The sequence below is a fragment of the Mauremys reevesii genome, linkage group 7, assembly GCF_016161935.1.
Source record: "Mauremys reevesii isolate NIE-2019 linkage group 7, ASM1616193v1, whole genome shotgun sequence".
Classification (NCBI taxonomy): domain Eukaryota; kingdom Metazoa; phylum Chordata; order Testudines; family Geoemydidae; genus Mauremys; species Mauremys reevesii.
In genome coordinates this window covers 97,587,144-97,611,812 of record NC_052629.1, presented here as the reverse complement: position 1 = coordinate 97,611,812, position 24,669 = coordinate 97,587,144, and the positions used below count along the sequence as shown (strand labels likewise).

Here is a 24,669-nt window from a genome sequence, read left to right as displayed (position 1 = left end):
AAATCAGCTCGAGTGCCGCCTTCAGCACACATGCCATAGGTTGCCTACCCCTGCACTAAGTAGTAGAGAAGTCCTCGAAATGTTAACATGAATCTGTCATGACTTTACAAGACATAGTCTGCATGTGTGGGGTTTATTTTTTGGGCACAAGAATGTTATGTCCACCTCCCTGGGTATAATCTATAAGAAGCAGCTGTGACCAAGAGTGATGTAGTTGAGAGAGAGCAAGAAACATACACACACCAAGGTATAACCATACTTCTCAGTATCTAAAAAGAACTGTATCGCAGCTGACAATAAGCATTTCTTTAAGTTCTGATTCTTATACATTCAGGTAAGCAGAGGTAGCAGAACCCTCTGCAATAGTGCCATTTAGTGACTTCCAGTAATGTTATATAGTCTATTGCTTACTAGGGCAGTATAATCAATTGTAAGTTGGAGTGAAGCATGTACGCAGTAAATCTGTTGTCAGTTACTTAGAACAATCTAGTTTGCTTGAAAACACCATTTTTAGTATCTTAAAATATGGGTTTAAATAAAAAAAAATTTAAATCATCCTGTCCTATAGATATGTTCTCAGTTCATGTTGTTTTGTTGTTGCTTTTCAATTGGCTATATTTTGACTGCTATAGATTATACCAATAGTTTTGACAAAATTAACAATGTAAAAGAATCAAAAAGGTTAAAAGAACCCTGGTTCATGCCATTATTTTTAGTGGGCGAGTTTGCTGCATCACTGATTTTAAAACCCACCATACAGGTGTCATATATATTTTAATATATTGATGATAACACAGTCAGACTCAAACTTCACTTGAGATGAAGTTAAGCAAACAAAAAGCCATTAAATATTTCTGCACTGGTTACAAATCAGATGTTCCAGCCCCAAAAGCAAAAAGTCGCTCGATGACATCACTGATACTTTTAAAATAAAATAAAATATAAAAAACTAACCCACCACCCCCAAACACACCTTTCTATCTTACTCATACTTGCTTTTTTATCCTTAAAAATTCCCCACTTGAGCCAATCTTACCCATTTGACCTGTTCCATATTGAGATTTCCAAATTAAAAGAAACACCGGTATTTGTGTTTCAGGAATAGGTGCTGATTTGGCACAAACACTGCAGGAAGTTGTATGAAATTAAAACTAACTGAGTCCATAGGGAGACCAGATTGTCTTGCACCATAGTCATTCCTGTGATATTTGCTCTATTGTTAATCTTATAATTCCCAGAAAAGACAGCCTTTCTGTCACCCCACCATGCAAACTCCAAATACCGTTGTTTCAGTGAGCAATGAGGGTGAACTGCTAAGGGCTAAACCCCCCCTCCTTTGAAAAGTTGTGCTGGGATTTTAAAGAACTGAGGAAGTTTAACATGAGATTGGGCTCCGGTTTTGTTCCTCGGGCAGGCATAAGTGCCAGCTGGAGTTGGGGGATCTTACAGATCAGCTTTTACAAAAAATTGCTTTTGTGGCTTTGTGTTGAGTTCTCCCCCCGGTTCAGTGGCACACCCTGGCCTGCCGGCCCCCTTTAGGCTAGGGAGTTGACACAGCTATTATGTATACAGGCATCTGCATTTTTTCCCACATCAAAAATTAATTTATTTCCCAAACTGACCCTGTCCTTTGGAGGGTGAATAGAATCCACCTGGTTCTTGCACGAGCTGAGAGAGAGCAAAGTTTACTATTTCAGAGGCTCCCGGAAGAGTCTAATGGTAGCTGTTTAATAGTGGAGAGGCCAGGGAACTTGGTGCAAAGTTATTCTTTGCATTCCTTTCCCATCTATGTCTCGCTCAGAGGGGGGTTCTGTTAGAAAGGGTCAGTGGAGTGTGGTGGTGTGCACCCTGTCATTCAAAGCCTTTGCCACTTGAGGGAGCGAGTCTAACGTAAGAGCTGAATCACTTGCCACCGCTGAGCTGAAAATGACCAATTCTACACAACTTTTATAGTTCAGAAAATATAATGCTGCATTGGTCAGTGAGGAGAAGATCAGCTTAATAGCTTCGCTTTTTTTATTTGTCTTTCTGTAGGTTAATTCAGTAAGAACAGGCGTGGGGAAAAAGTGCATTGTTCCAGTGTCTTGTCCTATGTCAGCTGCGTTAGCTCCTGGAGTTTCGCCAGCCATGCCAGTGCCTATGCCAGGTACTACCCTTTCTGGCACAGTAACACCTTATGTGATGCCTCTTTGTCAATATGGAGGAGTTTTCCCTACGCCAGTTTATGGAGTACAGTGGTCGGGCACAACAGCACAACCTGGGATTGTAGGAGCTCAGAGCATTGCACAGTTTCCAGCTCTTGGCAAAACTGGCTTGCAGATGTTTCCAGTGTCACTGCAGCAGCCTGCTGTCAATCCACCCGGCCCTAACATGAAAATAACATAGCTTTGTTGCCTTTGGATAGATAATGATGATTTCAAAATTGGAATGCTGAGTGTTTTGAGCCTATAGACGCCATATGTGTTTGAAGAGGTATGGTTCTACTGCTGGCACCCAGTTCAGGCCTAATAGCACACACAGCCATACACTGCATCAAGCAATCACTGTGAAATGTTTTCACGAAAGAAAGTTTGTTTGTTATGGCAATATCTGCTTAAATTTCATTGCTAAAGACACTTTATTCTCTTGTGTTCCCGTGTTCTACACTTGCAATCTTTAAAGTTAATATACTTGAATTGAAGGTTACAAAATTGTATTAACCCTTGCAGGAGTACAGTGCCTTGAATTTAAGCTTTTCAGTCCCAGCTGGAAAGAGATGTAAAAATATTTAAAAGGTGTATTTTATTTACAATCTGCTTGTGAGTTTCAATTTTTATTTTTTTTATTTGCAAAAATACTGAAGGTTTACAATTGATGCTCTTGATTAGTTTCGTTCCATTTTCTACTGTAAATGCTTTTATTTTAATTAGTGGGTTGAATTTAAATTTTTAAGGCTTTTCAGAAGTTTGCAAGGTAAGATTGGTTTGACTGAGACGCTGATCTAAATCCATTTGCATTTGTACAATGAGTAGTGAAATATATGCATTTTAAAATAGAAGCATTTACGAGAGCGATGAAGGTACGTTGTACATAAGTATAGGGAATCGCTTTGGGCCGTGCATTTCCTTCCGTTATGCCGTTGTTGGTATATTTGTTGCAGATGACAACTTATTTTTGTTACAGGGAGCAGGCAGGCAAATACTGCTTTCTTTTAGTTCAGCAGCAAATTGATTACATTTTATTTCCCCCAGTGGGCTTGTTTAATTCAGTTAAATTACAAATCCGTGCATGTTTCATCACTGAACAATCTAAATGAAATCTTGATTATAGGAGAACCGATCTCCAGGTTACTGTAAGAAGTATGTAAGTATAGTACTTGCATGTACTCTCCCTTCAATTCTGTCAGCAGTATTGGTTAAGAATGGTATTTGTTGTCACTGAAGTGCTAACAGTACTCGCACGGAAAGGGAATTAAATGTGAAGCTCTTATTTTTCCTGTGTGAACAGTGAATCCTTTGGTTTTGGTGTTTGACCACGGTTTGTTTGAATTTTTTAATTTTTTTTTCAATGTTAATTAAGTTTGCACTGTAGGTAGCAAGGACACCTCTTCTGTTTGATAGTTGCTTTTTGTCCACATTACTATGCATAGAATCTGCATCTTCACCTCTCAGTCAAAAGGCACAAGGTAACCACTAAAACTGATTTACTGATAAGTTTCATTTTACTAGAACACACTAAGGGAAATCATTATGGGCACTGGTAGCAAAACATTAAATGGTCAGATTTGAAGGCACACTGCTCTAGATTCTTTACTGCAACGACATTTTATATTACCTGCTGAAGGGTGGAGATGTCTTGTGCTGCCAAGCTGTGAATTGTATAGTTCTGTTGTACTTTGAGCATTTTAACTGTCTAAATTATTTTGTTTGTACCCTTTAAATATATTATTCCATCCATTGAGTTAGAATTGAATTTTATAGACAGTTATGCAGAGTCTTCTGCCTGGGCAAAATACTTACTGTAGTAGGAGATTTCTGTTCTCTGTAACATGTATCTTTAATTTATTTCTTTAGATTCATGCCTGTATGCTACCTGAGCAAACATGGAAAATGTTCTCACATCATTTCTCCTTCAGCTTGCACTGGATCTTAGTTTGTTGCTATTGCCTGATGTATAGTCCACCCCTTGTATACTGACAGAGTCAGTGACACTAAAACCCCCAAGAGATTGTATATATTAAAAAGAAGAAAAATAAACATTTTGTGCTTGAAAACTGTGTGACAAACTTAGTGTTTTCCTAAAACTTTGAAGCAGATTGTTCTCTAACTGCACTTGACAGCTGGCCTCCACCTCCCAGCCAGGCCATCCGTTCCTTTCAAGGGGCAAATGCTGCCTTTCCCAGGTCTTGGCTGCCGCCTGTAACGGCCACTGTCCCAGGGTATGCAGCAGTGGAAGTGAGACAGAGCTGAAGGAGTCGGTACAGGCACAGCACACACCTCTTCAGTCATGTTATTTGCCATCTCTTGCCTCAATTTTTCTGGTGCTCCGTTGTACGGCTCTCTCGAGAACTACAAGGGCCTTGGCTATTCTGGGGCTTCTGTGGTGTTGCTTCTGAATGGATCTGAGGCAGCTAAAATGACTTCCCAGCCTAGACTCTTGAGACTGACTCCTGATGAGCTTAGATGTGAAATTTTGGAGGCTGTGTAGATGAGGTCTGGTGTGAGAAATTATCTCATTGGCTACTTCTTGATCAGCTTTGTTTTGTCAACAGCTTCATGGGCAGAGGCCAATAAATAACTCCTCTTCTGTTCCAGGAGATCAGATTCTAAAGTATTGTGGTGGAGCCAAGTCCAGGCAGAATTTGACGTTGATCAGAAGCAGGTGGAAGAATGACTGTCAATCTCAGTCAAGGCAGCTTTTACTACCTTTCAGAGTGGGTTAGTGACACATGTGCAGGCAGGTCAGAGCAGCTGAAGTGATGGGAGGGCGAAAGGAGAGATTGGATTTAATATAAAACACCATGGGAACCAACGAGACCTGTACCAAACATCAATAGAATCACTCTGCTGGTATGGTACCCCCTTCTCCTTCATCTTTGCCTTGCTCTGAAGAGCCTACAGTCTTAGAGAGAGCAATCAGTCTTATTTTATACTGAAAGAGCCTGGCAAACTTTGTGCCTTGTATAAATCAATCAGGCTTGCAGCTCTGATAACCACTGTGCCTGCCTCTGTGATGTAGACGGGAGGACTTAAGTGCACCTCGCTGCGGGCTACCAAAAAAGGCTGATCTGCGACTGTAGCGAATGCAGAATATGTGGAACCACGACGAGGGGAAAAGGTGTCTCTGCTTGTGTGTTGCTCTGTGCTCGCCTGGAGGTGCATGATTTGAGTTTGTTTTGAAGCTGACATTTTAAAGCTCCGTGAACTTGGTTCCAGGGCCCTACTGAACTGATTGTATCCTACCCGCCCTCTTGCACTGGTGAAGGTAGGAGGGCCTGTAGGGTGCTGTTCAGACCTGGTGTTCTGCCATCCTGGTTTATCCCTTTCTCTGCAGTCCAGGTCTTCGTGGGGCCATGGACTTGGCGTTTTTTCTTTAGGGCCAGTTCAGACGATGCTGCCAAACCTGCAGGTGCAGGAAGCCCCTTGTTCATGGGTAGTCCCACCAATGCAAATGCGCCATTTCCAAATTGTGCTGCAATAACATGTGGGGCATGGTTCATGCTGCTTTGAGCTGACAGAGATCTCTGTGGTGATAACTCAGAACAAACAACCATTTTAGCATGGGGCACTTACCAGATTCCCCCTCACTTCCCTAGTACAATAAGAAATCTCCATCTAGTGTTCTTCCATCCACTGACACACCAGTTCTGGACACATTCTCTGGTTTTCCCCATTGCCACCTCCTGAGGGATTGGAACGCTCCCAGCCATTGTGATATAGAAGTTAGGGAAAAGGTTGCACCCTGAACCTTGGGTCCCAATTGAATGGCTTAGATGTGCTTGAACAGCCCTCTATACAGGAGCTTTAAAATATCCTGGTATTTGAGAGAGCTTTCAGCATGCCACAGTGGATGTTGTCATTCTTCTCTTAGGTGATTGACTTCTGCTTCCATAAGGTACCTAAAATGCCCACAGCAGACAGGCACCTTCTAATGAAGATTTATTCCTTACACGCTGGGTCTGTACTCTAATGTGGTGGTTTTGTTTTTTAGATTCTGAAAATGAGACTGCCACTGCCACCGATTGACGCAGGACCAGCTCAACTGCAGTGCCAAGCACAAGGGCCTACGTCAGCTACGGAGGACAAAGAGGAGGATGTGAAATGATGTAACGTGAGAAGTTCTGTACTGCTCTGGTCCACTCTGCACAATTTTGTAACGTCTTTCTAAGCATTTTCTATTTATAGCTGGAAACACAAACGTTATGCAAAAATAAAGGAAAAATATTTTGGGGGAAAAGGATTTGGTTCCCTTCTCTTGTGACTTCAGATCTGAGTTCTTAGGAGCAGCCTGCAGAGGAGAAGGGGTGAGGCCCCTGCACCAGCCGAGCATCTCACAAGCTAGCTCTTTGTCACTTTACAGCACTCAGATTGGTATTCAACTCGAGGCCACCTGGGTTTTACATTCCACAGTGTAAACAGGCAGCCTTTTGCTGACTCAGTCAGAAAGGTGCACTCAGAGCTAGGCCCCGACCAGGCTGGGGACTTTTTGGTTGCCTGCCTGTTCCTGTTTCACCCAGAACTGCTCACTTAGTCCAAGTGACTTGGAGGAAGCTGCACCAGCCCTTTTGACCTTGCCTGGTGGGCCCTGATTAGCTTCTGTCTCCTCCCAGCCCTTCTGTCTGCTGGAAGACCAATTCTCCCAGAGTTCTGCCCACAGCTGATCCTGGCTGGCCTCCCTAGCCAGCTCTTGGAGGTCTAAACTCACTGCTCCTTTTCCCCAAAAGGACACCTTTGGGTGGGGTTGGCCAAGATGGCAGGGCTCCAACAGGGGGCAACAAATGCCTGGCACACCCCCACGGAGGCACCTAGCCCTGACTTTCACATTCGTTTTGCTTCCTACAGCTAATTGAATAGTTAATTGAATAGTTTAAAAAAAATAGGCATATTTATTCCAATTCTACTAGGATGAGAACCAGTTCCATTTCTATTTCTCCCCATCACAAAGAGAAATTCATACAGGTAATATTCTTTTTTTAAAACTGGTGAAATCCAGTAAGAGAAATCTACAGTGAACTTTGCTGGAGAATAAGCTTGTTACTTGGCTTTTTAGACTAGCTGCATTTTCTTGACAGAGTTAAATACAGTTGTCAGGTCTCTTCTACTTTTAAATCTCAAAATGTTCCGAGAGAGCGCCAGTAACTGGAGCAATTCATAAACTACTTTAAAAGTGCCTTCAACAGAGAACACACTAAAATTATGTGGTGGGTGATTTCTCTTTCTTGAGTCACTGAAGACAGCTTCTGACTATCCCCTGGGTGGAGGTGATGTAGAAATGAGTTTGTAGCAATTATCTCATGAGATTGCAGATAGCCATTGAAGTGCTTGGCAGTTGGCTGACGTTCTAGTTCTCTCACTGGGAAAGGCTGGAGTGCTGGTATGGCCGCTATATCTGAGCCCCACACTCCAGCTGTTATGCACTTGCTTCCTGTCCGGATTCTAACTAGAATCCCTGACCTTTCACCTCCCCTTCTCTGATACCATGTGTGACTGAGGCCCCAGGGAGCCTAACTGAAGTTACTCAGTTAGGGTCAACTGCAAAGAATTGGGCAAACAATCCCCAAAGCTGGTGGATATTTCAATACTTAGATTTACCAAGCCAGCACAAAACAGCTTCTGTGCTATCTTACTGGGCACCCAGAAGCCAACAACACAGTTCCCTTAAAGCAACCCAGTCTCAGGCCTCCACCCAGACACCCAAGTCAAATATGAGGAGGATTACTGAAAATCTTGTTATTCATAGAAGAAAGTTCTACCAATCGCAAAGGATCGGACATACTACCTCTTAGGTTAATGAATATGTCAGATCTTATCCAAATGCCCTCTTACAGCCAATCCTTATTAACTAAACTAAAATTTATTGAAAAAGAAAGGGGAGAGAGTATTGGTTAAAATATACAAACAGACCTGAGCACAGTTCTGAGATCAGATTCATAGTAGAGGTGGTGAGCTTTGTAGTTGCAAAGAGTTCTTTCAGAATTAGTCCATTGATTATAGTCCAATATTCATATTCAGGGTTATCCAGATGGGACTGGAGATCATAGTTTTATGACTTAAGCTTCCCCTGCATGAAGCATCAAGCAGATCTGAGATAAAAAGGTTCAGGACCCAAGACATCTTTATGCAGTTCCAGGTGGTCTTTTGACAGCTCAGAGTCGTTAGGTGAACAATAGGCAATCATGGAGACTGTTTCCTAAGCATCACCGGTAATTAGCTACAGGGATTAACATAAGGCGGTTGCCTGTTTTCCACCATTCACAGGTGATTTTCTGTACATTTCAAGGAGAGATGAATACAGTATTAGACAGGAACTGTTCGATTACATTGTTAACCTCTAACAATATATATGTAAATGCACAAAAACACAAACATAATCTACCAATATGTCCCTAAAGATTGAATTTGGGTCATTTATCCTGCAGGATGCTTAACCCTTTCTGGCCATGTGTCACACCATGGAAGCATGCAGTCCCAATTTTCCACATGCCTTGCACTCCCTGTCATCTCCTCTCACACGGTCGCATCTGGGCATGTGGGATGGTGTTCGCCTGCCCTGTCTTTTCCAAACTTCAGTTCTCAACAATAAAATCCTTTGCTGCATCATTCTCTAAGCCATTACATCCCTGAAATCCAAGTCGCAAGGCATTACATCTGCGGGAGGCAAAAGAATCTCTGTGGAATAGGGGACAGTCTGGGGATACAGAGGGTACAAACCATTCATTTAAATCAACCTGATCTAGATACCCTGGCACAATAAACCATTAAAGCCATACGGGATAAAAGTCTCAACAGAAGCAAGGTCGCAAGAAACCACTTTGTAGGCTATGCTGGAATTAAAAAGTAGCTCCAAAATGGCCTGGGTATGTGATCCTAATACTTAGCTATTCTGCCCAGGTGTAAAGGAATCAAAGCTGATCTGAGGTGCACACCAAGAAGCTGTAAGATGGCGGGGGCTGCTTCTAAATTGCGCGTTCTTACCTGCTGCTGGCTTCTCTGCATGTAAGCTAAATCAGCTTTGACTCTCTTGCATGTGAGTGGGTGGTGTAAATAATTCTGTAAGAGTTTCATTGGAGACTAAAGGGTCTGACACACATTCGTATGGCTCCCTTCTGATTTTTGGCCTCTAGCTGGTTTTCTCTTCACTTCCATCAAGCACAGCGAATAAGAAACTTCTTCCTATGCAGTTCCATTGAGTAGCTGAGGCAGTAGCCAGCACACTCCGCACAGGACAAGTATGCATCTCACAGACATGATCTTCCTGTCATGTCTCAGCTTTCCAGTGAGCATGGCAACACACCACTGCACGGTAACCTGACTGGGTATTTTTACTCTTTATAGTTTTAATGGGTGGTCTCCCCAATGGCTTTGCAACCTCCTGTGCCTGGAGAACCACCCCTCGATATCTGGCCTATATAGTCTTTCCAATGCACTCTTGGTCTGGAATTCCTAACTCTAAAACTGTGGTTTCTCCAGGTAACCTCTTCTCGAATACTGTGCTGCTTTGGATCCAGCATTTGAACAACCGGAGTCGTCTAGTCAGCGTGGGTGCAAAATTGACTGCTGTCTGTCAGACCAAGATGTCTCACTTGTTAGCAGCAAAAACAAGTTGCCTCTGGGCAAAGACTTGTAGGGGCAGATTTGGAATGTTCCATACAGGTGGGCTTTAAAAGGGGGGACACAAGGACAATAGGATTTGTTCGGAGGAGGAAACTGCCAAAACACACCCAGGTTCCACCATGAAGGGTAGGGGTAGGGAGAGGGGGTGTGACCAAGGGGAAATGTACTCAGAGTACGTACAGTAAATACCTAAATACTACGGAGAAGAATAATAGGTAAGAGCTGCTTTGGCTTCAGCCACAGCCTCCTGTGTGTCGCTGTTTCAGTCATGATCAGATTTATACTAAAGATAGCGGAAGCAGCAGAGAGTATTAGTGATTTTTAAGGGAAGAGTTAACGTCAATTGGCTGCATGGAAAATGTCTTCTATTGGCTTCCAGGGCACTGATTCGGGCCTTTCATGCAGTACCTTGCAAAGCAGAGGGATGGATCTAGGGATATAATGAAAGAAGGACTTATTGTTTCCTCGGTATATCTACCCACCTGATCTACTTTTGTCAACTCATCATAAAATCAAAAGCTTCAGCAGCGCCAGCTTTCATAACTGCATGTCTAATTTGCACACAGAAGGTGTTTGCACATGTAAGCTACTAATAGGAAGCTCAAACATGCTGTCTGATTGCATGTGCACTTGCGAAAATCAGGCCCTAAAGGCTCCATCGCTAAGTCTAATACGGTGATCTAGAGGGAAGCCGTTTAATATGTAAATGCACCAAGTGGCTTGTTGCTGATGCTTGGCTGCATTGCTTTGCAGGACATCCCAGTCTTTCCTGGCCTTGGTTTCCAATCCCCATTGGTACGTGAGCTGGCTCAAGAATATTGCAGCCATCACTGATCGAAAGCAAAGATACAACTGCTGATGTGTTTCATAGGAAGCTTTCAAATGGAAGGATGACCCTTGGATTTCAATGGAGGTTACAAGGAAAAGTGGGAATGTGTAGGGCTCTATTGGACACACACTTTTATAGAAAGGTCTATACTTACCATCTTTTAAAATGGTACTTTGTTATTTAAAAGGCTTTTCCCGCCCATCTCTTTTTGGAATGTTGTGGTTTGTTCATTGCTGAAACAGTCAGCAAGAGCAGTGTGTGTAATTCCAGAGAGGCAGTAGCGCACTGTAGTGGGAAAGAACCAATCCATTCATTTGACAGCAAATTGAGTTTTGGTGACAGTTAAGAGGAGATGATATTTTAAAACCTTAATACCCACAAGCGAGCCTCCTGCCACAAGGCCCTGGTTCAGCAAAGCACTTGAGCAAGGAGGTGCATATGTTGACTTAAAGAAAAAATGTACCCAAACCTTGGCAAAATAAAGGCTTCAAACCCTTTTTGGATTTGTATAGTTTCTGAGAGATATAAGCATGTGCTTAAGTCTTTTGCTGAATCGGGGCTATTGTGCCAAAACGGAACGGCCAAATGCTGTTTCTTTCCTCCGTTCTTCCCAGGACTGTTTCCAGGTACTCTAGCAATCTCAGCAGAAGAAATTGCCTGAGGAAAGGGGTGAATTTCCTGGGGGCGGTTATAAGGAAAGTTAGATGTTTTAACAATTACTACATGGGTTGTTGGCGCGCACACACATGAAATGGGGTTGTCAAATCCGTTTTAGAAGTATCGAGGATAGCAGAGTAATCCTCAAATGTTTGTGCAAATTGTGTGCCAGTGTCTAGACTATCAAGACACATAATTTCAGTATGTGAAATATAATGCAGTTTTTGCACTATTTATGGTGGCTGAAATGGTGGATTCTTTTGAAAATAAATGTATAGAAAAACTCTGCAAATCCAATGGGGCTTTGAAGCCTTAATTTTCCAAGTTTGGAGCTTATTTGACTATGCAACCTGCATTTGTTAGCCTTTTTAATATGTCTGAAAATGTGTCCATTTAAAAAAAGTCAGTTGCATCCGTAGATCTTGGAGCTGACCTAGGGGACTATGGGCAAGAAGAGGAACCCATCATTTTCGCATGAATATACTGGGGTTTGTTGTAACAGTGAGTGGAGGGGGAGACTTCTGAACTACAACTCCCATAAGGCAATATGACATTATGGAAAAATTCTATTTAATATTTAATTGATTCAAAACTAAGCATTCTGGGTCAGTTCAATAAACCAAAATTAAATATTTCCATTTTAGGAATGTCAGATTGTTTCTTTTCAATCAAAAAAGTTGTAATGAAACACTGGATGTTTCTGAATTGAAAATTTTCAGAATGCTGGTTCCTCAAAAGCATTAAAAATTTCAACTTTTTGTCCCAATCTGAGACGAAAACAAATCTGAGACATGTCAGAAATTCCGACTTTCACTCAGCTCTTAAAATAATAACAAATTCCTGTGGGTGCTGGCGGGAGGCGGTGGAGGAGTGAGTGTATAGAAATCTCTCTTGATTTCTTTGTGCGGAAGCCCGTCCCATTCTAGAATATCCTGCACCAACAGGTTCTGCAGCCTCTCAGAATACGCCCTGCTGATATTTAAGGAGGCTGGAACTGATTTTAACGAATTTTGAACCCACCTGAGAATTGGGCCTGAAAATTCTATTGTCTTGAATGTTGTGAAAGAGTGAGCTGAGAAGCAGTGGAAAAGAAATTCCAAAGCAAAAATATTATCTTTGGCATAATGGCATAGAGCATCTGTGATAACCTTGTTTATTAGGCTAGGGCTCCCCCCCAGTGTGGCATACAGCTGGCATACCATAGTAATGCAGGCGTCACGTTAGCTAGGAGAGTTTTAAAAGCTGAATTGAACATGGAAGTAAGCCTGAGTATTTGAGGTTCACTCCTACATTACCAAGGAAGTAGACTGCATGCAGTCGATCTGTTTCATTTCTGATTTCTATGGTTCTGTTACAAGGAAATGGGATTTGTGAACTCTAAATAGTTCTGTGACTCCAAAAACTAGCTTGGAAGGATGACAAAACCCTAGTGGTGTGATGTCTTTGTACAATTTCTTAATGTACCAGTCGGAACTAGTCTGCTTCCTCACAATCTGATGGGAAGAAATTGTTCCCTGAAATTTTAAGATCACAGTAACTAATTTTAAAATAGCTCATTCATAGAAACACATAGCATGTGTGTAAAAGACACTTGCCCAATCCGCTATCAATAATTAAATGACCCCCACACAGCAAAAAGGTGACATGTAAAACCACTAAAAGATTTGCCCATCTGACTCAGAATCGATTCACAGGAAATAATCCTTGATTTCCACGTGGATTTGGAAACACGAAGAAGAGACAAGGGGGGAAAAAAATACAGGAAAACTCCAGTGATTGACTGGCGTGTCCCAAGGGCCCATCTGAACTGGTTCCCCTTTCTGTCACCGCTACTTTCTAATGGTGCTGTAATTTGACATGTATTAACCCAGGGAAATTGTTCACTACATGTGTTTTTCAGTGAGGCCCTGTTTGAACTGAGATGACTAAAGCATGTAGAAGTTAACTGCTCAAAATCAAGAAAATGAGTCAGATTCTCAGATAATACTAAGGAACTTTGGCCCATATCCTCAAAGGTATTTCGGCACTCAATTCTCATTGAAATAAAAGGGGAGTTAGGTGCTTCAGCAGCTTTGAGGAGCTGGGCCTTCCTGGTTCCTGATTCTTCACTTCTTCACTCAGGCACGCTGCCTTCTCAAGAACGGCTTTCTGTTTCCACAGAGTAAACTACCCATATCTAAATGCCACAAATGTATTTGCCCTGTGCTTTGGCATTAGTCATGCTCTGTCGACCTGCAGCTTGGCTCTATCCAGATATAGGGTGACCAGATGTCCTGATTTTATAGAGACAGTCCCGATTTTGGGGTCTTTTTCTTGTATAGGCTCCTATTACCCCCCACCCCCTGTCCTGATTTTTCACACTTGCTCTCTGGTCACCCAATCCAGATACCATCACATTAAGCCATGTTTTGAGGGTAGAAGCAGGGGAAGGAATCTGGGGGCCCACTTTACATTCCTGTAAATTACAGAGAGCACAGTAATCTTTGCTGCTTGTTCAGCAGAGATGAGACAAGAGCACCTCCAAGCCAAGGCCTTTGTTTTCCATAGTTTCTGGGTTAGATCCAGCATTGCTCTGACCCAGTATGGCCATTCTTATGTTCTTAACAACCATGTCAGTTCTCAGCAGCAGGAGTTGTAAAGCGTTACCCCTTTTGACCCAAGTGGTTAGCCAACATGCAGGGCCTTGTGGGTTGTTTCTGTGAAGAGGAGAAATTGATGCTGGATAAGGTATTTCTTTGGGGCAATCCTGTTTATGCATAAAGAATGCACCCAAAGTGCTGGTTCTCTGAACACAGTAGGAATCAACTAGGAAACGGTTTCCTTGCTCAGTCAGGCAAGCCTGTTTTTCCAGCCAGCAGTCTGCCCCAAAAGCCCCCTCTCAGCTTTCTTTCAGGGTCACGTGACAAGTACATCTCTGGCTGTCTTTGGCTTTCTACTGCCTTCTCTGTGTGTTTCTGTGGTGTTGCCACTGTCCCTGTTTTCTCACATGCAGCTCACCAAAACGTTACCCAGCCCTCTGTTTGCATTCAGCCCCCCCGTGAAACCTCTCTGCCCTCCTAGCTCAGCGCCTGACTGGCCTGGCATGTTACCTGTGTTGTGGGGAGTGGCTCCTATTGGTTCAGCTATCTTCTGCCACAAGGAGCTTAATTGCTTTTTAGAAAGGCAGCTGTCGACAAGTGACGACAAGGTTTCACCCAGCCTCCAGCATAGCAATATAAAAGTGTAACACATGCCAGCTGATTTGTTATGACTATTTCCTCGCTGACGGGGAGAAACAACATCACTCATGAGTGAGAGAACTTCCCTTTGCTTGAGGAAGATATGGAAGGCGCTCACCTTGAAAGAACGTGTGATGGAGCTGGTAAGTAGGGGACCATAACTCCCATCAGCCCCCTCTCCACTGCACTTCCCTGTCTCCTGAACAGGTAGGGGGAAATGACCTGAACCAGCAAGTGGATAGGATCTGGTGGGAGGCAGGGCCAGTGGCTGCATGGCAAGCAGCAGCTGGACAGGGAGCCAGTGCAGAGGGGCCCAATGAGAGACACTGGCCTGGAAACCCACAAGCTTCTATTTCTTTGAATAGAGACAGAACTGGAGAGGGAACCCCAGGCCCCGGCCCTGAAGAGCCCTGACTCTCAATTGGACTGCCCCCAGGTCCCAAAGAAAACCCATTATTGCTCATTTTGAAATGTAACTGGTTAAGCCTCTATGCCGAGGGGGGGTGCAACCTCTGCCCTTTCCTGCCAGCCCTAGTAAAATATCCTTTCACTCAGCCATGGGGCTCAGTGATTATTAGAACCCAGTGGAGATAGCACCTACCAGACCTAGCTGGACACCTACGGCGCATGCCTCCGAGTGGCGCTACACCTGGCATGCTGGGTACCTGAGTGCTTTGGTCTACTCTGGGCCCGAGCAACCCCTGGCCTTAAAAGTGAGTGAGACGCCCAAGAACGGATGGGCCCTTTTCTTTCTAAAGTAGTTGTCACGATGCTCCCTGAGAGACTGGGCCCCTAAGGCCCCACTCAGAATGTAGTGCTGGGGCCCTCATTCGTGTGCATGTGCCATGAGGTTGGGTTTTACGTTGTACTAATGCACTGGGATGAGAGGAGCTTGGGAGAGCCTGGAACCCAGCATTTTCCTAACCCCTGGGATGGAAGGGGGCTCCCCAGGAGAACCACAGGGGAGAAGGGTGGAAGACGAGGCGCCACTAAATACAGGCAAGCCCTGTTAAGCAACACGTGACAGCGGTATGAAGCAGAGCTATGGCTGGGCTGCGGCAGAGAGTTCTGGCTTAGGCTAGCATTCGCCAGCTGGCTCTGAGGCTCAACCAGGGCACGAGGCTGAGGCCACGTTTCATGGCCTAGCACGCTTGCATAGCGGGTGTGAAACTTTTGCCATGTTGGGTCAAAATCATGCAAAAATGGCAGCTGTTAAGGGAGTTCTGCCATGTTTGACCCGAACGGACAGCCGGGCTTCTGTCACCTGGATCCAAAGGTGTGTGCAAAGCAGCCCCAGGAGCAAGCAGTCCAGCCCAGCAGCACTTCAAGCTACCTTTGCGCACACACACCCTGACTAGGAGGCTGCTTCTTTCGGTTGTACATGAGCATCTGGTCCATATTAGGATGTATTGGCCGGGAGTCAGTGTTTGTCTTGCACATGTATTCCTTACCCAGCTGTTTGATGCACATGTATCATGATGCCCCTGGCTGGGGACAGCAGCAGAGCAAGTGAACTGGCTCTAGAAGTATGAGCCTCTGGTGCTCAATCTAAATACAGTGAGCTCAAGCACTATAGCTGACTCAAATCTCTGAGTACTCGCCAGGAGAGGGGGCGAGAGAGCCCCATTGTTGTCACCATTGTTAAGGCCTAGTGGTTTTATTGGCGCAGTCAGTCCTAATTCATATTTTCACTCATGTTCCCAATGATGTTTTGCTCCTAAGTACACAGGGCCTCAGTCAGGAAACCTGGGTTTTAGTCTCAACTCTGCCACTGACTCACTATGTGACCTTGGGCAGATCACATAACACCTCTGTACATCGATCCCAATCTGTAAAATGGGCATGTTTATCCTGTGGGCTCATCCTCTCTACAGCCTGTTCCTCCCTTGCGGGGGTGGGCTCGTCCACTCCTCCTTCGAGTTATTTGCAACTGATAGAGGAAAAGTGCAATAAGAATCAAGTTAATTACTGTACAAATTAGTCTCGACTATCCTTGCCCAGTTCAAAGGAAGCTTGTCTGATTAACAGTAAAACTACAAGTGCCCTTCTAGTGCAAACCTGTGCTGAAGGCACTTACATGTGCTTTGTCCATCACAGTAGGGGATGATCCTGCCCGCCCCCTGCCAGAGAGAGAATAGACTGTAGGAGATGAGCCCACCTAGGATGGGGAATACTCTGTAGGGGACCATGAGTTGCATGGGGGGGAGGGGTGTTCATCAAGGTGGGGCACAGGGGACTCCCCACTGCCTCATTCCTGCACTGACACCCATCCCCATTTGTCCCCAGGAGCTGACACAGAACCTGCTTCAGGACTCCAGCCTGCCTGGCAAATGCCACCTGCCCCAGGCCACTGGCCTCACCGCCCACCTTGAGAAACTGGTTCAGGAACCACCAGCAGCAGGACTAGGCCACCTCAACCAAGAACAGGTGAGGGGACAAGCCCACCTTGGGGTCCGACATGGGATCCTGCCCCAGCCTTCAGCATGGGGGGATGGAAGATGTCCCTGAGACACACAGGGGTCTTGGAAGGGACATTGGGCTGCAGGGCAGGGGCTTGGTGGGGGGCCGAAATACCAATTGAATCCCACTGTGATGGTTCTCGCTGTGGTTTCCTTGTTCCGCCAAACACAGCTGAGGTTTTGGAGTGATCTGACTTGAGTTCAATACCGGGGCGCGTGAGGAATAAAGGCTGCCTGGATCTGAGGGTGGCACAGGAACTCTTGGGTGTCTGGAAGATCAGGTGCTGGCTCCGGATGCCTGGGTTCTATTATGGCCTCTGCCATTAATGGGGCTTTAATTTCTCTGGCTCACTTATGATTTTCCCTCCTAGGCTCTAGAAGCAGTCTTCACCCCAGCCTAGCATGGCCACCCTGCGTCCCCCGGCTGAGTGCCAGGCCACCATGGGCTCAAGTGATGCCCCCTCCCTGTGGAGGTCAGTTCAGTCCCCCCTCCCAGCAAGCCGAAGGAGCCTACCGCAGCCATCAGTGGTCGTGCCAGCAGCTACTGAACAGCAGAGACCAGGAACTGGCTGGGGGCAGGCAGGAGTCCTGGATTCCCGGAGTGATGTGGAAGAACGTGATTCAGAGAGGGATCCAGCCAGCAGCCACAGGAGGAGGGGTCCCTGACTGACTGAGAGATGATTCCCGCCCTCATGTGGGAGCTGGGTGGGGTACAGACAGCAGTGCTGGTATGCATCGTGGTGGTGCCCATAGACCCTGCAGTCCTGTCCCAGCATGCACTGGGGAGCAGCATAGCCCACAGCCCTGCACTCCTCTGGCTCCAGGAGCTCCCAGAATGGGGGTATCTGGGGCAGCAGCGGGACAGTGCTCCTAGAGCTGCCAGGGCAGGAATAATGCCCCTTGGGTGGCAGGGCCAGGAGCCAGGGCCCTGGGGGTGCCAGGTTTGCAGCAAAGACCAACAGGTCATGGGCATTTGGGGATAAGATGGACAGCTCAGGGGGCTGAGAAACTCTCTAAACCCCCATCCCAACACATGCACCAGGTAAATCTGCCCCCACCTCACTGCTTTGTGCAAAAAGCAGCTAGAGCTGCAGCCTCGGCACATAAGCCCCAGGGTCGGCATCGGGGCAACAGGGCAGTTAAGCAGATTTAACTTGGAACCTTTCCATGCTAGGGGGGCTGGTTCCAATCCAGCCATGGGGCAGGTGGTCTGGGAATGAGACATGGGGCCTTTCCCCTCTTGGGGATGCCAGTTCTGGTCTGGATCCACCCTGTCTAAGGCACGTTTGCAGGGTCTCAGCCCAGTTCTCCAAAGGACAAACACACAGCCCTGCCCGTGGGCACTAATCCGCCCCTCGCCGGCATCGCCAGCACTGAGGCTAGGCGGCCGAACAGACCCCCTTGTGGGTGAATAAGAGGTGCAGGGGCAGGGAGAGCACGTCAGGGGGGCTCTTCAGGGCTCCCCCACGAATCAGACTCCAGGGTGAATCTCCTGCAGATTTTAGGGGTATAAAACACCCCCTCCATCCGAGAACACGGTGCTGTTCCCCCTCTGGGGGTTGAGAGCACGGACTCTTGGGTTTTTGCCCCCGAGGGAAGTGGGGTCTAGCAGGTAAGAATGGGGGCTGGGCATCAGGACTCCTGGGTTCGATTTCTGGCTTTGCCCCTGGCATGAGTGAGTTGTTTCCTCTCTCTAGTGCTCCATCCTTCTACGGGGGCTCATGTTCATGTTCCCAGAGAGGCTGAAGCCAGCAGGACAGTGGTCTGGGCTACTTGGGGCCATGCAGTGTCTGGGCAGGGATGGGGAAGCCCTGGGCCTTGATAAGGCTCAGCTGGGGCTTGATGACAGGCTCTACCCTGCCTGTTCTGCACCATCCCTGCACCCTGTTTGACCTGCACTTGGACAGCAGGCCCTGGGCCCCATGGTTTTGCTGTGAAGTGGCTCCCCTTGTTCTGACTCAGCCAGGGCCTCAGTGCGGAAGCTCAAGATGCAGCTGCATCCTTCAGTCACTCAATAAACCCTACTGCTTCCATCAGCAGCTGTGTCTGTCACTCTTAAGGCACAGGCCTGGAGGGCTGACCCCGTCCTAGGGGGTGCTGTAGGGAGCAGGACAGGGGCTCAGTAGGGGACACGTGCCCCTTGCAGTCAGTGCTGGCCCCAAAGTCTGAGTCCAGGGGGCTGGGATAGCAGGGACTGCAAGCTGGCAGTGAGGGGCATCAGCAGGGCTGCCCTATCCGTTGGCTCCATTTCCCTGGTTGCCCTGTACTGCTCGCTCCATACCCTAGAGCGGATCAGCTCATGGCTCCAGCACCCAGAGGCAAGGCCCTTGAGCAGTTGAGCCCATCTGCTCCTGCCAGAGTGGCTCATGAGTGGTCACTCACTCTTAAAGGGCCCTGTCCCATTAGGGTCTGCAGTAGAGTCTCTGAGGGTCCTGGGCAGTGCTGAGGGCCAGCTACCTCTGGGGTGGGGCATGGGGGGTGCTGAGATGCAGCGGGGGGATACCTGCGTGCACACACAGCACAGCTCATGCCATGACCAGAGCCACACCCACCGCACCTTGGTCTGGACTTAGCTTCTCCAGCAGGGAACACCACCACACCCACACACAGAGCCAGGCTCATCCTCTCCAACAGGGGGCAGCAGTGGGGACAGACAGATGGCCTGGCTCATCCCCTCCAGAAGCAGGCAGCACAGCCACACACCCAGACTCTGCTGTGGGTTTGTGTCACTTTATTCACTGTCACGCTCACTCCAGCCAGGCCTGCCCGGGCATGCACCATTTAACCACCAGCCCCTTGGCACAGCCTCAGGGAGAGAGGGGTGCCAGGGCAGAATAGATACGTTGGGGGGAGGTTTGAGAGGAAATTAAATTATCCCCCAGCTGCACTCTGCCATGGGGGTCCCAACCTTGGGGAGAGAGGGGTGAGGCACCGAACCCACAGTATCAATGTCCTCCAACTATCAGGGATTTAGGGCAGCCCCAGTCACCTCCAAGGGAAGCCCCACCCCCTCCTGCACATCTGGCACACCTGGGGAAGGCTGTCCCCTGCCCTCGGCTCCACCTTTGCACAAGTCTGTCAATGTCCCCATCCCAGTCCTGGGCTCAGTCTAACCTCTGGAATCCAATTCCACCCACAGGAGCTGAGATCAGAATCCAGCCCTGACCCCGTAGCCCTTAGTGGGTGACTGGATCTGCAGCTGGGGAGCTGAGAGCACACACTGGTTTTGCTGTGAAGTGGCTCCCCTTGTTCTAACTCAGCCAGGGCCTGTGTGCCACAAGCACTGGGGTCCCTGCGGCAGGGGAGGGGGATTCAGTTGTTCCCCGGGGGTAGCTTAGTTGTTTTTTTCCTGTCTCTGGGCATCCATCCATGCTCCTGGCCGTGCTCTGAGTTCAGAGAGGCGTCCCAGCCGCTGTGCCCGGGGTGCCCTGTGGGGGGCACGTCTCCCCACTGCGCATGATGATCACCGGAAAGTAGAGGGCGTCGTGGTAGCAGGGTGGATTCCCCAGGGGCTGCCTCTCTGCCCCGCCCCCGCTCAGGCTGCGGAAGATGCTCCGGCCCAGCGAGAAGCGGCTGCGGCTGAAGGGCAGGCGGGCGTAGAGGGCCCGGGTGCTGCAAGAGGGGAGCGAGTTGCTGCTCAGTGTACGACGGCAGCGCTGCCAGCCCCGCAGGTAGGCACGGCCTGCCAATGCAGCATCCATCAGCACCGCCTCTGAGTAGCTGGGCACCAGCTGGCGGTTGGAGCAGATGTGCCACTCCAGCTCTGTCATGTCCACCGTGGCCACCCGTGGGATGGGGCTCCCATAGCCAGAGGGCTCCAGGGAGCCGGGCCCATCCTCAGTACCAAAGAGCTTCTCCACGTGGTAGTGCACGTTGGCTGTGCGATACCCAGCTAGCACCCGCAGCGGCCAGGACAGAAGCGCCAGCGAGGCTGCCCAGAAGGCCCAGCGCCGGGCAAACCAGGGAGGGTGCCCTGGCTCAGGGAAGACCATCAGCTGCTCCTGGAAGTTGACATCCTGCAGCCGCATGCCCTCTCGTGCCTCCAGGTAGTCGTCCAGCCCCTCGTTCTGGCCGAAGAAGCGTGCCCGCTGCGCCAGGTAGGCAGCCTCGGCCCGAGCGCTGGCAAAGCTGAAGCACTTGGTGAAGCGCAGGCGCGTGGCCGGATGCTCAGCCAGGCCCAGCAGCTCCTTGGAGACGTCACGCACGCCGTGGGCCGTGTAGTCAAAGTGGCTCTCAGCCACGTGGGTGTTGACCCGCTCGTGGTACACCTGGGTGGTGGTGTAGGCATCGCCATTGCGATAGCGGGTCACCTGGCGCGTCCGCCGGATGTAGTGGTAGCTCACCGCCTTCCACCACACGCAAGGCGCTGCCTGCTGCATGTGCTGCACCAGCTGGTGCACGCTGGCAGTGCTGGCCCGGGGCTGGCGCCGGGCCTGGGCAAAGCGATGCCAGCACTCTACCAGGTACAGCAGGTAGAGCATGGCCAGGAAGGCCAGCGGGATGTAGAGATAGCCGTCTGAGCAGGGGCTGGCGTGATAGATAGTGGAGGTTCCCCGGGCTGCCCCATCAAAGGCCAGGCGGGTGACGGTGGAGAGGTGGCACCAGGCCACAGCACCAAAGCAACCATACATCAGCAAGGTGAGCAGTAGGCACCGCCAGTGTGACTCCCGCCACAGAGAGCTGCTCAGCGACTGCTTGAGGGGGCGCTGCTGCTCCAGGGAGAGAGAAACACAGTTAGTGGGGAAAGACCCTGTGTCCCTTTCCCTGTCCCCTTGCCCTGAGGCTGGATCACAGCCAATGCCCCACAAAGGGGAAAGGTCCCATTTCCTTTCCTCCCAAGCCTGCCCGTCCCCTGAGGCAGATCAGAGCTGCTGCCCCCCGGAGAGGAAAGGCCCCATGTCCCATACCCTGCCCTCCAAACTCCCTATCAAATGGCTGGCCCAGGCCAGGCAGCAGTAGCCAATCAGAACGCACGTGAGCAGGCTAGTGCCTGGAAAGCTGGCCCCTCCGGCACAAGTCCCAGCTGTACCTGCAGCCAGTATCTAATCTGCCCCCACCCTCCTTCCCGCTCAACAGCCTCTCGTGGGCACCAGGCAAAGCGCCAACAACAAATGGACTCCCGGACGCGGGGCAGGGCTAGGGATGCAGATGCATCAGCACCAATGAGCTCACTGGGGGATGGGAAGGCTCAGGGACAAATTAACCACCAGACCTTACCCCCTGTCCCCCAGCTGGGTATAGAACCCTGAGTCCTGGCTCCTGCCCCCACTGCTATGACCCATTAGATCCCACCCTGACCTGGGACTAGAGCCCAGGAGTCCTGGACCCCTTCTCACCTCCAACTGCCTAGACCCCACCTGCCTCCCAGGCCCATGGAGAGAACCCAGGAGTCCTGGTTCCTGCTGCCTCCTGCTTTAGACCCCGGGCCTCTCCTGGAGTTGAGAACAGAACCCAGGGGGCTGCCAACACCCCTGCCCCTATTCCCTGCCACTGGACCCCACAACCTCCCAGAGCTGGGAATGGAGGGGTGGGCCCCCCCGGACGTGATGGGGGGAGGGTCAGGGATCGAAATTGCGCAGAACCAGCCAAAGCAGGACTGCCCCGCACGCCTCCGCCTGCCTCTGTGATACCCCCCGGCCCCACCCCCAGGCGTGTTCCCTGCAGCACCGGGGAGAGGGGCACGGAGAAAACAAGCGCTCCCCACCCCACCCTGGGGGATTCCAGCCCCAGCAAGCCCCCCCCCCCCGCCTTTGTCCCGATCGAGCCCCTCACGGTCCCTCCCACACACACACCCAGCCCCAGCCGCTCTGCTGCAATGCAGAGCCCGGCACCCGACCCGCCTCTCCGCGACGGCAAACAGCCCCCCCCCCGGGCCAACGGGGCCCCCCAGTCCCGATCCAGCGCCGGTGATTCCGGTGCGTCGTCCCTCCACATTGTAACGGGAGTTACCGAAATGCCGGGGGGACGGAGCGGGGGAATCGCCGTGACCCCCACGTCAAACGCCCCTTACCCCCCAACCCCGCCTGTCTCCCCGTACCCCCAGCCCCGCCTAGCCCCCAGCCCGCACCTCCCATCCCCCCAACACTGCCGATCCCCCACGCACCCCCCAACTCACACACAAACCCCCCCGCCCTGCCCGACTGTCGGGGGGGGGGGCGGGGCAAACGCGACAGGGGAGAGCAGCGCGCCCCCCCAACCAGCCCCTGGGGGGGAGCACCCCACCCCTTGCGCATGGGGGGCCCAGGATCGGGCCCAGCGCTCACCTCCTCCCGGTGCGGGTCCCCGCGGGGCGGGCCGGGCAGCGCCCCCTCGCCGAGCATGGCTGTCGCTGGGGGCTGCGGCAGCCGGGATCGCGGGCACCATGGCGGGGTCAGACCCAGCGCCCCCCGGCCCGAGCGCGGAGCCGCCTCCCTGCCTGGTGCATCTTCTGCGCCCCGCTCCGATTGCTCCGTGCGCCTGCTCCGCCTCCCCCGGCGGGGCCCTGCCCGCGGCGCCGGGGCCGCCTCCCGAAGCCTCCCTCCTGCCCCGGTGCCCAGCGCCCCCTGCCCAGCACTGCGCCCCGGCTACAGCCTCGCCCCCGGTTCCGCACCCCTACTCCTGGGCGCCCCACCTCTTCCACCCAGCCAGAGCCGCTCCAGCGCCCCCACCTCCCCTGCCACCCAACCGAGGGCCCTGCTGTCCCCTGCACCCCAGGGGTCTCCTGTGCCACCACCCCTCCCAACCCTGCCCCCTTCCTCCCTCTGCCCCATCCCCTGGTGCCACCCACCCTACCCTGCATCCCTGTGCCCCAGAGCCCATGTGCTCCCTCCACACACACACACAGGCACACCCTGCTCTCAGTCACCAGTGCCCTGGGCACCCTTATGCCTCCTGACATCCCCGCTCCTGTGATCCCCCCGCTCCGTCGGCCCCACCTTCATCCCCCGCTATCACCCACCCCAGGGCCCCTGCAACCCCAGGGCCACCCTGTCCCACCGCCTAACCCCCTCCTGTCCCTGCACTGCACTCCCTGTGCCCTGTGCCCCAGTGCTACCTGCACATCCTACCTGCATGTGCCCCCTGAACCTCACTCCTCACCCCCACCGTGTGACCCACACCTCCTGTCCCTGCACTGCACCCCCTGTGTCCCAGTGCTACCCGCACATCCTACCTGCATGTGCCCCCTGAACCCCCAAGCCTCACTGTGGCAATTATGGAAGAGGGGGACACGCATCAGGGCCCCCAAGGGGGCCCTGGGTGATCACCACTTCCCACCATCCAACACAGATGTAGTGAGGTTAAGTGGTGTCCGCATAAAGAAATTAAAACTACTGATTATTCCTCAAGAAAGGTTTTTAATGACTTATGGCTATAAATGCAACAAGGACAGAATAGGAAAAGAAAAGTTAAAGACCAGCATTGAATAAGGATTAATATAAACAGCAAATTATACTGAAGACAAGCACAAGTACAAGAAATATTATGCACCAGGTACTTACTACTATTTTTAATACTGCAGCACTGATATAACCTGAGATTAAATTATTTCAACACTACCATTCTTAATACTGTAATGTCAGTACAATTTGAGATTAAATCAGCTCGAGCAACCCAGACTTCTTTACTCTGTTACCTTACTCTGCATGCACCCAGACTTTTGTACTTTAAAACCTTACCCTGCCCAGAATACGTTACCCTTTAGTCGACTGCTCTTT

General features: G+C 49.8%; 2 protein-coding genes across 11 annotated transcripts in view; one reads left to right on the top strand and one right to left on the bottom strand.

Annotated features, from left to right (window-relative positions):
• The window catches only part of WNK2 (WNK lysine deficient protein kinase 2), a 165,638-nt gene extending 159,208 nt beyond the window's left edge, over positions 1-6,430 (top strand). For 2 of the 10 annotated variants that reach the window (XM_039547231.1, XM_039547230.1), the window contains 2 exons: positions 2,035-2,146; positions 3,559-4,239. In XM_039547231.1, the coding sequence (XP_039403165.1) occupies positions 2,035-2,146; positions 3,559-3,596 (150 nt within the window). In that variant the 3' untranslated portion in view covers positions 3,597-4,239. The other 8 variants (XM_039547232.1, XM_039547235.1, XM_039547224.1 and 5 more) reach the window with 6 other exon arrangements.
• Positions 6,431-19,694: 13,264 nt separating this feature from the next.
• Positions 19,695-23,295, bottom strand: TMEM151A (transmembrane protein 151A). Its single transcript, XM_039481952.1, has 2 exons — positions 23,239-23,295; positions 19,695-21,687 (listed from the first exon to the last, which is right to left on the bottom strand). The coding sequence occupies exons 1-2, from the start codon at positions 23,293-23,295 to the stop codon at positions 20,368-20,370; spliced, it is 1,377 nt and encodes a 458-aa protein (XP_039337886.1). The 3' UTR covers positions 19,695-20,367.
• Positions 23,296-24,669: the final 1,374 nt, after the last annotated feature.